This window comes from Phlebotomus papatasi, chromosome 2 (assembly GCF_024763615.1).
Source record: "Phlebotomus papatasi isolate M1 chromosome 2, Ppap_2.1, whole genome shotgun sequence".
Classification (NCBI taxonomy): domain Eukaryota; kingdom Metazoa; phylum Arthropoda; class Insecta; order Diptera; family Psychodidae; genus Phlebotomus; species Phlebotomus papatasi.
This window is the reverse complement of record NC_077223.1, coordinates 71289028-71302366: the sequence shown is the minus strand read 5'-3', so window position 1 is coordinate 71302366 and position 13339 is coordinate 71289028. Positions and strand designations below refer to the sequence as shown.

The window sequence follows — 13339 nt, the reverse complement described above, 5'->3', positions numbered from 1 at the left end:
GCTCCTGCGGGGGTTTAAGGTGCAGAGAGGAGGTGACTTGTGTCTCGTGTACGCGAGAGAGGAAATATGAAGCGTTTTACATCTCAAAGGCCACACTTAATAAAGCATTCTCACGTCACAAGATGTTATAATTTATAATATGTGGGTGATATGTCTGTGTAGTTGGGATGTACTAACTCCAATTTTCTGGCTGCTTCTCTTTGCCTTTTTTCTCCACTGCAGCCGACTGGAGTTGGCCAGTCGTGTGGAAGCAACTGGTGCTGACTGTCCAAGTTGTCTCTCCCGCAACAAATTTCCGCTTTTTGTGTGCCAAATTGAGCTCAATTGAATTTTATTTCTCTTCTTGCCACCTAAATTTGCCATCAAGTGTCTCATATACTTCTTCTCTTCAATAAAATCCTCCCTCTTCCAGGGAGTCGCGTCCACAAGAACAGCCACTGCAGATCTTCAGTGCAATTTTGGGCAGTCCTTTGAGTGTTAGTAATTTTCTCAGCCAGGACGGAAAATTTATTAAAAAAAATAATAAGAATAAATTTACATTTTGTTCAAAATCAAAACCGAAGACATTCTGCATCTGGCCAGGGCAAGTGCAAAAGGAGATCTCTCTCAAGTCCAATTTCTGGTGCCTTGAGACAGTTTTCAGTTCATCCTCAATAGGAGTTAATGAAATAATCATTTTAATATAAATAATCTCTATTAGTGCACATTACGCAATCATCCGGCAAGTGGGTATTCTCGGGACATTTTTTTCTCACCACAAAAATCAGTGAATAAGTGCGCAATTTCTTGAACTTTTCCACTTGCTGATACCTTCATCCTCCAGCGTCAAGGAATCACCCCTTGCGCAAAAGCCGTGATCTCTTCCAACGAGGCTTAAAAGATCTCCAATCAACAATGGGTGAAGAAATAGCCACAAATACGGACACCAAGTCCATAGATACGAAATTCGACAAATTCTGCAATCGCCATGGAATTAATTCCAATCTCATCATGCTGAAAATTACATTATTCGTAATGTATGGAGGTGAGTTTGCAGTCTTCGCAATTTCAGAATCATATTCAAGAAAACGCGCCTAAGAATTATCAATAGGCGGTTTGGTGGCGAAAGACAAATATTTGAGGGAATTATCAGTTGGTGGGGAATCAACACAGATGAGTAGGAAAATCTCAACGAGAAAAGAGCATTTTGAAAGTTAAAATGATTTAGAAAATTAATAAATTTAGAGAAGCTGGGTTTTGTCAAACTTGCTAGCAGATGAATTTGCATCAGCAATAGATTGAGGCTGTTAAGCAAGATCTTGAGGATCAGCCTAAAATTTGCATGAAAAATTGTAGAGATGACCGTGACGTGAGCTCTCTAGTCTCTTATTTGTTCTACAATCGTACATAAGATTGCAGACAGTGGAAAATTTCGTGGCATATAAAAAAATAGTATATTTAGATTAAATGCTATCACTATAAAAATCGCTTATAACTGAAAACTAAGGCAAGTCTAGTAAAATTCAGAAACGGAAACGTTAAGTATTTCTCATGAGTTTATTAGTACTTGAAAAAATCATTTAGCAATTGTTCTGTTTAATGCTAATTTTCTTAATCTCTTTTTATACCCAGAATTTATAAAAAAAATAGCTTGAAATTGAATAACCCTTTCATAACACTGGGTTTTTTATGGGAGGTGAACTGCACTGAACTAGACCTGCATTAGAATTTTTATTTTTCACATATTTCTAAAGAAACTAAACCCATAGGTTATAATTTAATTTAAAATCGCAATTGTTTCACATGTCTAAATTACGTTATATTTAGAGCCCAGCTTCCTTTAAAAATATGCGGAAAAATAACGTTTTCAATATAGTCGGATCTCCTCCTATAGGGGAATGCGCGCTATCTTCAGACAACTCAAGCTTCGAACAATTCATTTTTTTCAATATGTATTTAATGAGTTTCACCATGGATTACTATATTCCTGGATAGTAAGGTAAAGTGCCCTCAAGTCGACCGGTTCCTCAATTCGACCGATAGAGTTATTTATTCAATTTATTTATATTTGCACTAATATTTGGCGTATGATCTAACATTAATAGGTCAATTATTCCATAAATAAATACGAATCAGTGACAATTTTATAGAAATTGACCATCAAACATTCAAATATTGACCACCGGTCGAGTCGAGGAACCGGTCGACTCGAGGGCATTTTACCTTAGGTAGAGATTTTCGTGTCTCATAGTAGTGCAAACAAACCAAATAAAAGTGCACCCCAGGAATGATGCAATTTGATGCTGATGGCTCCGGCACACCTTTTAGATCAGGAAAATTTCATGAAGTCGAAATTCGGATCCCTTTTATTCTCACATTTTTTGAATATGTCTATTTCATTCTCTCGCACTCTTCTTCTTCTTTTAAACATCACTCCAAATTCAATTTAGCTCAATCGAATTTGGTATGCGAAAGAATGAGATAGTCATATATGCAAAACATTTGAGAAAGAAAGGGTTTTGAATTTTGATTTCATGAGATTTTCCTGATCTAAAAGGTGTGCCAGAGCCATGAGGAATGAAAATGTAGGATTTAAGTGATTTTCAATCGCGAGAATATCAAGAAGCAAGGGTACAACGTCTTTATTCGTACTTTTATCCACTTTGTTTGCACTACTATGGGAAACAAAAATGTCTACCTACTATCCAGGAATACAGTAATTCGTGGTTTCACCCATTATAATAATTATATTTTAATAGTGCAGTGCTTCAAATTTCCTGAAAAGAGCCATAGGGGGAAGTGGGGCTATATTGAGCTGTGGGGCTAAATTGATATACAATTTTTTCGCATATTTCTAAAGGCAGGTGGTCTTTACAATTATTTTATTTAGATTCACAATTGTTTTGCCTATCTAAATTATATTACGTTAAGGCGGAGTTTCCTTTAGAAATATGAGAAAAAATCGAATATCAATGTAACCCCACAGCTCAATATAGCCCCACTTCCCCCTAGGTCAAATCCATTAAAAAATATAGAAAAAAAATTAGTCGTCCGAAGCTTCAGTCATCCGGAGGAAGCACGTTTTCCCCTAATTACCTAATATATAGAAACTTTTCTTTTTTTTGTAAGCTTTAAAAAAATACAGAAGACCATTCCAGATCCTTAAATTAAATTGTAACAGATTTCCAGATAGAGCCAGTCGATTTTTTAAATTTCCCAATTCGAGACGTAATTAAATGTACGGTTCACTCAAACTGCGATTCTGGGATCTTTATGGAAAAATCTTATGATTTGATTCTAATATTTACAAGACCGGTTAGACCTAGATCGCATACAAATATAGCAAAATCTTACGTTTTTTTTGGTTTTTTACAAAAATCTTAGGATCGCGCGATTTTTTGATTTTTCCTTGCATGGTTTTCTCAAATATTCACTTAATGACCTTTTGGCAAAATATTAAAAGCTCTATCAGAACATTTGACTATTTTTCCTCAAATTTTAATTACACTAATTTTAAAAAATTGAAAAAAAAAACAGATTTATCCTGAATTATGTTTGTCACATTTGCAAAAATCATTTTTATTCTTAAGGGGTTACGTGTCTCACAGAGACTAAAAAAATAGCATATATTGTTAAAATATTATTTTATTTAAGCTCTTAAGCATACATAAAAGTACGACATTTAAACTATATTTTCTGAAATTTTTATTTAAAACTTTTAAGAATTCAGAGACTTCAGACTTTTTTTTGAAAAAGAAAAAACATTTACTTTGCAGTCGTCACAATCAAAAAATAAAATATTTTCTGTTAGCATATGGGTTTAAATCGTGTAAGTAAATGCAATATTTGTTAGGGGAGACAGAGGTAGAATTATCCAGCAAATGAAGCTTTTTTTCGCGCGTGATTTGTGAAAAAATGCTAAGGTTTGTCTAATGTTTTTATGTTTCATAAGTAGCATTAGGATATTGGTTGTATGAAACAGTGTAGTCCAAAGCTCTAAAATCCTTGAGTTTTTCTAGAGAGGATAATGAAAAAAGTATGACACATTGGCTACACTTGCCCCGGTCTGGGTAGATATAGCCACTTTTGGCGTACTAATTGCCACCAGTTTTCCAAACGAAATTTCAAATTGGAGACACCAAATATTATTTCGCTTGATACACTGAAGCCCACTGATGCTAAATATGTCACTTAAGTTTAATGAAAAAGGCTTTAGCAGGCTTTTTTATGACATTTTTGTAATTGCGGCAAAATTGATGCAAACATCCTGAAAAAATCTATTTCTCAAGTTGCTCATCCGAATGGAAATATTGCTTGGAATATCAATTAGTACTTTTTCATCTAACAATTATCCATATATTAGTAAAAAATCATTGATAGTTTCATCCCACCACGAAAGAGTGGCTACAACTGCCCCGAAGGCTGTTTCAGTGTTTATTATCTTAATTAAATTAAATTAAATTGATTCATAAATCAATCACAAAAGCATTTGAAAATCAAAAAATCGCTACTTAACCGATTCATTACCGATGAAAACCGATGCAGTCGGATTCTAATTTGCAATACTTTTCTAAAAAAATCAAATTTTAAGCAAAAAGAAAAATAAGCCTTCCAAAGTAGTTGACCTTTGACCATCAATAATTCAAAATGGCGAATTTTCCGGTCATAAGTATGTTTGGGTGAAATCTTCAACTGGACTAGCTCTAAAACATATCCGAAAATCATTGAAAAAGCTTGGGCCAATTTTGAGAAAAATCGAAAAACATTTTTCTTAGGGAATATTACTAAAAAGGGGATGTAAAATTATTCTAAAATCGGTTATTAACCGGTTTATTACCGATGAAGACCGATGCAGACGGGTTCGAAATTACAATATCTTTCCAAAAAACCCAAATTTAACCAAATCGGTTATATAATCGGTTAACGAATGGGCCCTCCAAAGAAGTTGACCTTTGACCTTCAATAATTCAAAATGGCGAATTTTCCGGTCATAGGTATGTTTGGGCGAAATGTTCACCTGAACTAGCTCTAAAACATACCCGAAAATCATTGAAAAGCTTGGGCAAATTTTTTGCAAAATTGGAAAAACTTTGTTTTTCGGGAATGTTAATATGGGATGTAAAATTATTCAAAAAACGGTACTTAACCGGTTCATTACCGATTATGACCGATGCAGTCGGGTTCAAAATTTCAATATCTTTCCAAAAAATCCAAATTTAACAAAATCGGTTGAAAAATGGGCCCTCCAAAGTGGTTGACCTTTGACCTTCAATAATTCAAAATGGCGAATTTTCCGGTCATAGATATGTTTGGACGAAATGTTCGCCAGGACTAGCTCTAAGATATATCCAAAAATCATTGAAAGAGCTTGGGCCAATTTTTTGCAAAATTGGACAAACCTCATTTTTGACCTATTTTTGAGGGATAGGGAATGAATTATGATAATATGCAGGGAAAGCAAAATGTAAAAAACCATTAATTTAGAACACATATTATCATTGTTCAAGGATTAATACTCATTATGACGTTTTTTTCAAGAACAATAAATTAAAAACGTTTTATAGAGCGTTTTTTGTAACCGAATGATTTGGTTCGTTGAAAAAATCTTGGAATTTCTGATACATTTAAACAGAGTCCAATTGGCTATGATGACCTAGACAGACTTATACGGGCTTCAAATCTAAGGCTTAGCTATATGGCTTAACTCGCTTAACTTTTCTAAATTCTTATCAGTCAAGATTTTTTGAAAAATTTTGACTTAGAATTGGATATTATTGGCAAAAGATCCATAAGGTTCTATAGAAACTATAGTAAAATTGCTTGTTAATTAGGATTTTGAGACTACCAGGAAATGGCCTAAACCTCTAGTCTGGAGACCGCTTTACGGCTTAAGACGAGATATGGCATAGTCACAAACTAATGGGAATGTAGTGTAATCATTATCTTGATTATAATTACGTTAAGCCGTCTCTCAGGTTAAGTCGTACGTGTGTCCAGCATATAAGCCGGTAATGAATCGGTTATGAACTAAATACTAAGAACTAAGGAGTAATTTTTGTTCGAAATTGAATTTTATTACTTTTAAGTTATTTTCGCTAATCTTTTGAGGGATCTTTTGAGGAATAAACCGATTCAAATCAGTTGTAAATTGGTAAATAGTAAATCATGAGAAATTATTTTTGAGGTAATAAGCGTCTTAGTCATGATTTGGATTATTTTAAAACCACAGTGGGAAGTGGGGCACTTTCGAATTGGGATAGCTTTGAAATTGGTTTTTTCTCCTATTTTGAAATGGAATTGAGCAACCTAATTTGGATTCAAAATTCGTTTGTGATCAGTTCTATTTAAAAATAGAAGGAAAAAGCCTAAGGTGCTAAACTTCTCCCTATGCTTCATGAGATTTACAAAATCTACTTGATATCCTTAGTGATCTCTTTCACTAGCGGATACATGACAAATTCCCCATGATCTGAAAAGTTTGAGAATTCAAAATTTTATTGCCATCATGTCAAAGATGATTAAAAATTGTTGATAAGCACCAAAGAGACTAAACAATTGTGACTCAGTTAGTGTTAATTTTAAGGACTTCTACAGAGGGGTTAATATAGCCTTGCTTACCCTTGTACATTGTTCTAAAAATAGTCTGACTGAATCTAGAGAGAGAACTTATAAAGAGGTTTCATTGAATTTTTTTCTGAACGAAACTCGAATGAAGATCATCTCTCTTCCACCAAAAAAATAAATTCTTATCAGTGCGCTTCGAGATAATTTTGTGTATGCAAATAGAATGGAGATTTTGGCTAAACAAATGTTTTGCACCTGGGATGGAGTTTTAACATTTAGATAAATTAAATATTAACAAGGGTTTTTTTGGCGCCAATTTTTGCTTTTGCCTCTGCAAACTCCAGATTAAGCGGAAATTGACCTTAGGGCAGAGTTAGGATTTGAGATTATAAAATGGGAAATAATTTGGGTCTGAATCCTTTGGTGTCCGCCTCTGTTCACTGAAGAGCTTCAGGCAAGCAAATATGTGCTCAAGGCAACGGATTGATGTGTTTACTGATGATTCTTCTCAGCCACTTCATCCCTCCTGCCATATCTCACGATTCACATGCAGAGTATCGGCTTAACTGTGGAAGAGATTGCGATAATTTATCTCGCTCTGCCATTCACCACCTTCCTTAGTCCGCCCATCACTGGATTCCTCGTAGACAAATTCGGCAAGTACAAGCCTGTGGTGGTCATGAGTCTCCTGCTGAATGCCATCTTCCACCATTCCCTCATGCTAATCCCGCAGCAGGAGATTCCTGGAGTCATGCCATCTGCCTATGTCATGCGCCATCCCCAAACCGGAAACATCGAAGTATGGTGGTCACCTTGTCCAAGTCGTGAGTGTCCGGAAGAAGAAGAGATTGACATCGTGGTGGATCAGTGTCTGGATCACTGTGTTCTTCTGGAGCAAAATCCACGCATTGAAATTTTGCCACGACCCACAAATTCCCCATTGCGCGTAGACGATGGTGATCCCGTTGATGATCTCAACTTCCATCTCAGCAAGAAGAAAGCCAATGGAGCCAGCACACAGAAATCCTCCACAGTACTTAGTACGGAAGATATCACCACGCCACAGTACACAAGTTAGTATACACAGTAAAAAAGTGTGTAAAATTTTACTACTAAGGGAAGAGTACCCCGGATCGGAATGTTAAGAGACATGCTTCATATTTAGTTGAAAATATAATCCTCAAAACATTATTTGTTATTTTTATGTATGCTAATTGATACATCAGTGATCTCTTTGACCTTATCTGTGCTTTTGAATTTTTAATTTTTTCAATAAATTAATAAAAAATATGTGTAATTGCAAACTTGCATTCTGTACCTCGGATCGTCAGAAATTTAATCAGGTGTCTCAGGGAAAATTTGTTTTATAAATTAAATCTGAGTTAATTTATATTTATTAATCTATTTATTAATATTTATTAATCTGAGTTAATTTATTAATCAGTGCATTAGCACTGTATTCTTATGAGACTTAAATGGTAAAAAGTAGCTAATAATTTTTAAAAATTCATTTTATTCGGAGCAACGATACGGCATTAACCTGACGATCCGAGGAACACTGCCGATCGCTGGTGCTCTTCCCTTATAATAGTGCAAAATCGAGCATTTTAGTTGTGAATTCACAACATTTTGGTAATTTATTGTCACGTAATTGAAAATTACCACTATTATAGTTGAAAAATTTTCAACAATGTTGTTTCATTTGAAAATGTTTAAAATTTTAATACTATAATAGTGTGAAATGGGATAAATTAATTATTTAATTGCGATCTGTGTAAAATTTCTCACAATTATAGTCATAAATATTTTTTAATCGTGATTTAAAACTGTTGAAAAAATCTAAAAATTACCACTATATAGTATGATTATAGTTTTTCACAATAATACAGTGTGAAAAATACACAACTTTATGGTCACATGGTCAAAAATTAACACTATTATAGTTTGATCATAATTTTTCACCCTGTTACAGTGTGAAGCCTTGTGTATTTCAACTAAAGTTGTTGAATTTTGAGACAGAAGTTGTTGAATTTTTAAACAAAAGTTGTGTAAAAATTGTTGAATTTCCATTTAAGACTTATACTTCAGTCGAGATGCTTTTCATTGGGCAAAAGTTATATAGAACATCAAATATTTATATGCATAATAAGTATATCGTGAAGATCCGAGCATCAGATTTAATCATTTCGCATTAGGGGAGGATCCTGAGTACAGGAAAAAAACATTAGAAATGTCTAAAAAGGCAAAAAATCAAAATCTTCGAAATGAAATGAAAATAAACAGAATTCAACAATTTTTGTGAAATTCAACAATAATAGTGTTAATTTTTTTACTGTGTAGGAATTCTGCTTAGAAGCTCAAGAATTTTTCAGGATTATTGATATAAATTTTTATTTATAGCACCCTTATCCTCCACTGAAAACATCAATGATACCCTGGTGGAATTAGAGGAAGACTGGTCTACTCGTGATAGCTCAGCTTTCTTCCTTCTCGACATGCATCCCGATCTTGGAGATCCCATTGAGCAGTTGGGTATGGAAGTGGAACAGGATGACAATGATACTATTACTGGTTTCAAGCAACGTTTTGGAGAGAAGCTCCTCTGGGATTCTGGGGTAAATGTTACGGCACTTGAGGAAGAAGATCTCCGCTGTGGTGGTTTGGTGATAGATTCTAACATGTCCAGCACCTACAATTTGCGTCTCAGTGAATTAGCGGCTGATTGTATGGTTCAGAAATGTAGTTTCCGTCATGGAGGGCCAGATATCTGCCCACCCGATTACAAGGAGAGCGATGATAAAATCTTCTGGATTTACTTCCTGCTGCGCTTCCTGGCTACAACTATGCTTTCAGCCGGAGTTACCATCATGGACCCAATCGCACTGACTATGATTGAGAAGTATGGTGGAGATTTCGGACGTGAGAGACTCTTCTCTAGCATTGGAATGGCTATTTTCTCCCCCATAACTGGCGTCTTGATTGACTACACTTCCCGCGGATTGGGATATACTGATTATTCTGCTGCATTTTACACCTATGATCTTCTACTAATTATCTCCACAGTCACCGTACTCCTCATGCCCCTAGGCGAGAAACTTCCAGCGGATAATGTATTCCGGGATTTGTGGAATCTTCTCAAATTACCACATGTTATGATTTTCATCATTTTCCTGTTCATGCTCGGTAACTACTGGGGCTTTATTGAGAGTTTCCTCTTTCTATACCTCAAGGAACTCGGTGCTCCAAATTATCTTCTGGGTAAGTGACAAAATTCTAGATGTCCAGAGGAATTTTTCTATATTGGGACTAACATGAAAGGGGTTCATTCGCAGGAATCACCATTACGGTGGGAACCGTGAGCAGTATTCCATTCCTGTATGGAGCAGAAAAAATTACAAAATGTGTTGGACATGTAAATCTCATTATTGTGGCATTCTTCTCACATGCCTGTCGTCTCGTTGGGTATTCTTTCATTGAGTAAGTGGAGAAGTTGGAGAAATCCTTATTCTGTAATTTTAATGATTTAGGTGTGATTCCTTCATAATCACACCTATTGTAATCCTCGGATTTTCTCAAAGTGCTCAGAGCGAGCTGAAATTCACAGGGTATATGTTTTGAACATCCCTGATGCCGAAAATCATAAGCCGGCAATTTCGGGTCCGGCTGCCGTCCGGCCGTCCGTAGTACGCAATATCTCTGGTTTGGATAGAGATATTGAATTGAATTGAATTGAATTTTATTATCATCTCTTATATCTTTATATTTTTTTTTAAAAATATATCAACGCGCGTGTACGACGATTTCTGCGCTATTAGTTTTTTGAAAAATTGGATCTAAACGGGTTAAAAATCACGTTTTGTAGTTTATCTCGAAATCTAGGTATGCGATTTTGAATTTTTTATGTTTAGTCCAGAAAATTTAGACCAATTTAAAAAAAAAATATTAGGACATTCATCGAACGGTTCTCGAGATATTTCACTTTAAAGATTTCAATTTTAAGAAAATTTGCTATTACCGTCAGGCGGGAAAAAAAGCGGGAGAAGCGGCGTCGGACAAGCTTTCCCCATATTATATAGCACTCTTCCTTTCTCTCACTCTCCCTTTCTACATAGTGAGTCTAAGGTAAAGTACCCTGTAGTCGGCCGGTTTCTCAACTCGGCCAGTGCGACTATTTATTCAATTTACTTAGATTTGTTATAATATGGTCTTACCGGTTTAACATTATAAGGTGTATTATACTATATATAACGTAAATCAGTGAAAATTTCATAGAAATTGACTATAAAACGTTAAAAAATTGGTTAAATTATTCAACTGGCCGAGTTGAGGAACCGGCCGACTAGGGGGTACTTTACCTTATATTCGAAGATTTGTAAGGTGGCATTGGCATATACAATTCACGATCCGCGATGTCTTTCGCGGATCTTCACGAGGCGCGAATTTTTTCGCGGATTTTCGCGGGGCATGAAATTTTTCGCAGTTTCGCGGGTCGCAAATTGTTTCGCGAATTTTCGCGGGGCGCGATTTTTTTCGCTGATTTTCGCGGGGCGCAAATTTTTTCGCTGATTTTTACGGGGCACGAATTTTTATTATTATTATTATTATTATTTATTTTAAGCAAAACTGATAGGGTCCGCCCCTCTTACATATTTTGATTAGAAGAATAAAAGGAAAGTTACAAGCAAAGACATAAAATAATAGGCAAAAAAATCAGAAATCCAAGATTAGCCCTACTCGATCTGGTAGAATCTAGCAATGCCAGCCAGTGAGGATCTGGCATGCAAGGGAAGGGAGTTGAACAAGACAACTCCCTCAACAAAAATTGTTCGCGATAGCTGGTTAGAGTGAGCTCTCGGCACCAAGAGTCCCCGCACCCTAGCCGAGGCCCCAGGAATCAGAATTGAGGCCAAGTAACGCGGCCCTCCTGAAATAATCAAGCGAAAGAGAAATGAAACCGCTCTCTGACGGAGGAGTGATGGGAGATCACAACCCACCAAAATATTACGATGCCTAGAGATATGATCACGAGCGCGCAGCCCACAAACATATCTAACGCAGTTATTAAAGGTTACTGTCAAGCGTCTTAGTGTCTCACAGTCGGCTGCAAAGAATAGCTCTGCACCATAAGTTATCACTGGTATGAGGAGTGACCTAACAAGGAGTAAGCGAGTAAAGCGCGGGGCGCAAATCTTCTCGCGGATTTTCGCGGGTCGCGTATTTTTTCGAGAATTTTCGCGGGACGCGAATTTTCGCGGTGCGCGTATTTTTCGCAAAATTTTGCGTGGCGCGAATTTTTTCCCTGATTTTTACGGGGCACGAATTTTTCGCGGATTTTCGCGGGTCGCGTATTTTTTCGAGAATTTTCGCGGGGCGCGAATTTTTTCGCGAATTTTCACGGGGCGCGAATTCTTTCGCGGATTTTCCCGGGGCGCGATTTTCTCAGGTCGCTGATAGAGGTTCTCAAGGAATGTAAAGCTTGAGGCCTCTATCTCTCACAGTTTCCGAGATAATCGACTTTGAAGATTTTCAGACACTTTTATGCATTTCTCATCCAATTTTCCTAATTAATAACGATAATATGTTACATGAGGTTTAAACGAAATTTGCATTATTTATGTATAAATATCGTTCGAGTTTGCCCCAATCCAAATTTGCAATGAAGGAATCGCACCTCTATAAGCTGATCTAGGTTTATCACTGGCTTTTTTTTGGGGTAATGCAGGAATGCCTGGTGGTGCTTCCCATTTGAGGCCATGGAAGCTCTATCTTGTCACTTGATGTGGGTAGCTGCTGCCACTTACTGTGCCATAATTTCGCCCAAAAATCTCCTGGCCACTCTCATTGGAGTCCTGGGAATGGCTCATTTCTCCCTTGGTAGAGGCAGTGGATCCTTTTTTGGGGGTCTCCTGATTGGTCATGTTGGCACTCGAGATGCCTTCCGTTACATGGGACTGTGTGCTGTTGTCGGAGGAATAATTTATGGCCTTCTGCACTTGATATGGTTGCGGAAGTTCGACCAAGAGGCACAGTTCAAGGAGAATCTCAAATGCGAGGAAAATGGCGAGAATGAAAAACTTACAGAGCCCAAAACTAAGGATCAGGGTACAACTATGTCCCAGGAGCGTCTGTCGCTGATGATCAAGTTCAATCAGATTGGAAGCCTGACATCTTTGCCCCGGGGATCAAAGGTAGATCTCCCGGATTCCCTGTCTCATCGTCGCAGTAGCTACAATATTGAATTTGTGAAGACGACAAAGAGTGGAGGAAGTGCTTCAAAAGTAGATCTTCTCAAGTCAGCCCTGGAGATTAATCACAGATCATCAAATACATCGGTGCCAAGTCGGAAGAATAACACATCGAATCAGTCGCTGAACAGAAAGAGAGCAGACAGTGCACCCAAACTTAATCCCAACAACTCCAAATCCACACCGAACAATTCCGGGATCATCGAACCGGTAAGGATGTAGGAATAGATGAACAGTGAATATATGCTGAAATATCATGTTCTGTATTTTTTAGGAAGCAATTCCCGAAGAGAGTGATAGCCAACGTAGGAATGTGTATGCTCCTGGAGACACAAGTATCGCCGAAGAATCCCTCAGCGAAGTGATTGTGCCCAATTCCAATGTGTGTTGTACTTGCAATCGGAAAACTTAACAGCCCCCCCGGAGTCTCTCCGCCAGTGAATTGACTCCCAGCCCATTTAAGTTATTTAATAGACAATTTATCCTAATGAAAGTTGTGTAAATTTTATCGCTATTGCTACAAATAAACAAGTGGTGAATTTTAGGAGGAA

At 36.8% G+C, this 13339-nt stretch overlaps 1 protein-coding gene across 1 annotated transcript; it reads left to right on the top strand.

Annotated features, from left to right (window-relative positions):
- The first annotated feature begins 205 nt into the window (after nt 1-205).
- On the top strand, nt 206-13332 carry LOC129804245 (uncharacterized). Its single transcript, XM_055851383.1, has 6 exons — nt 206-1024; nt 7056-7616; nt 8944-9801; nt 9876-10020; nt 12266-12998; nt 13063-13332. The coding sequence occupies exons 1-6, from the start codon at nt 895-897 to the stop codon at nt 13198-13200; spliced, it is 2565 nt and encodes an 854-aa protein (XP_055707358.1). The 5' UTR covers nt 206-894; the 3' UTR covers nt 13201-13332.
- The last annotated feature ends 7 nt before the right edge of the window (nt 13333-13339 follow it).

Coding starts and splice junctions, on each gene's coding strand:
- LOC129804245 (XM_055851383.1), top strand. CDS start 895: ATGGGTGAAGAAATAGCCACAAATACGGACACCAAGTCCATAGATACG. Junction 1,025..7,055: donor ATTATTCGTAATGTATGGAG/GTGAGTTTGCAG, acceptor GATTCTTCTCAG/CCACTTCATCCCTCCTGCCA. Junction 12,999..13,062: donor ATTCCGGGATCATCGAACCG/GTAAGGATGTAG, acceptor TGTATTTTTTAG/GAAGCAATTCCCGAAGAGAG.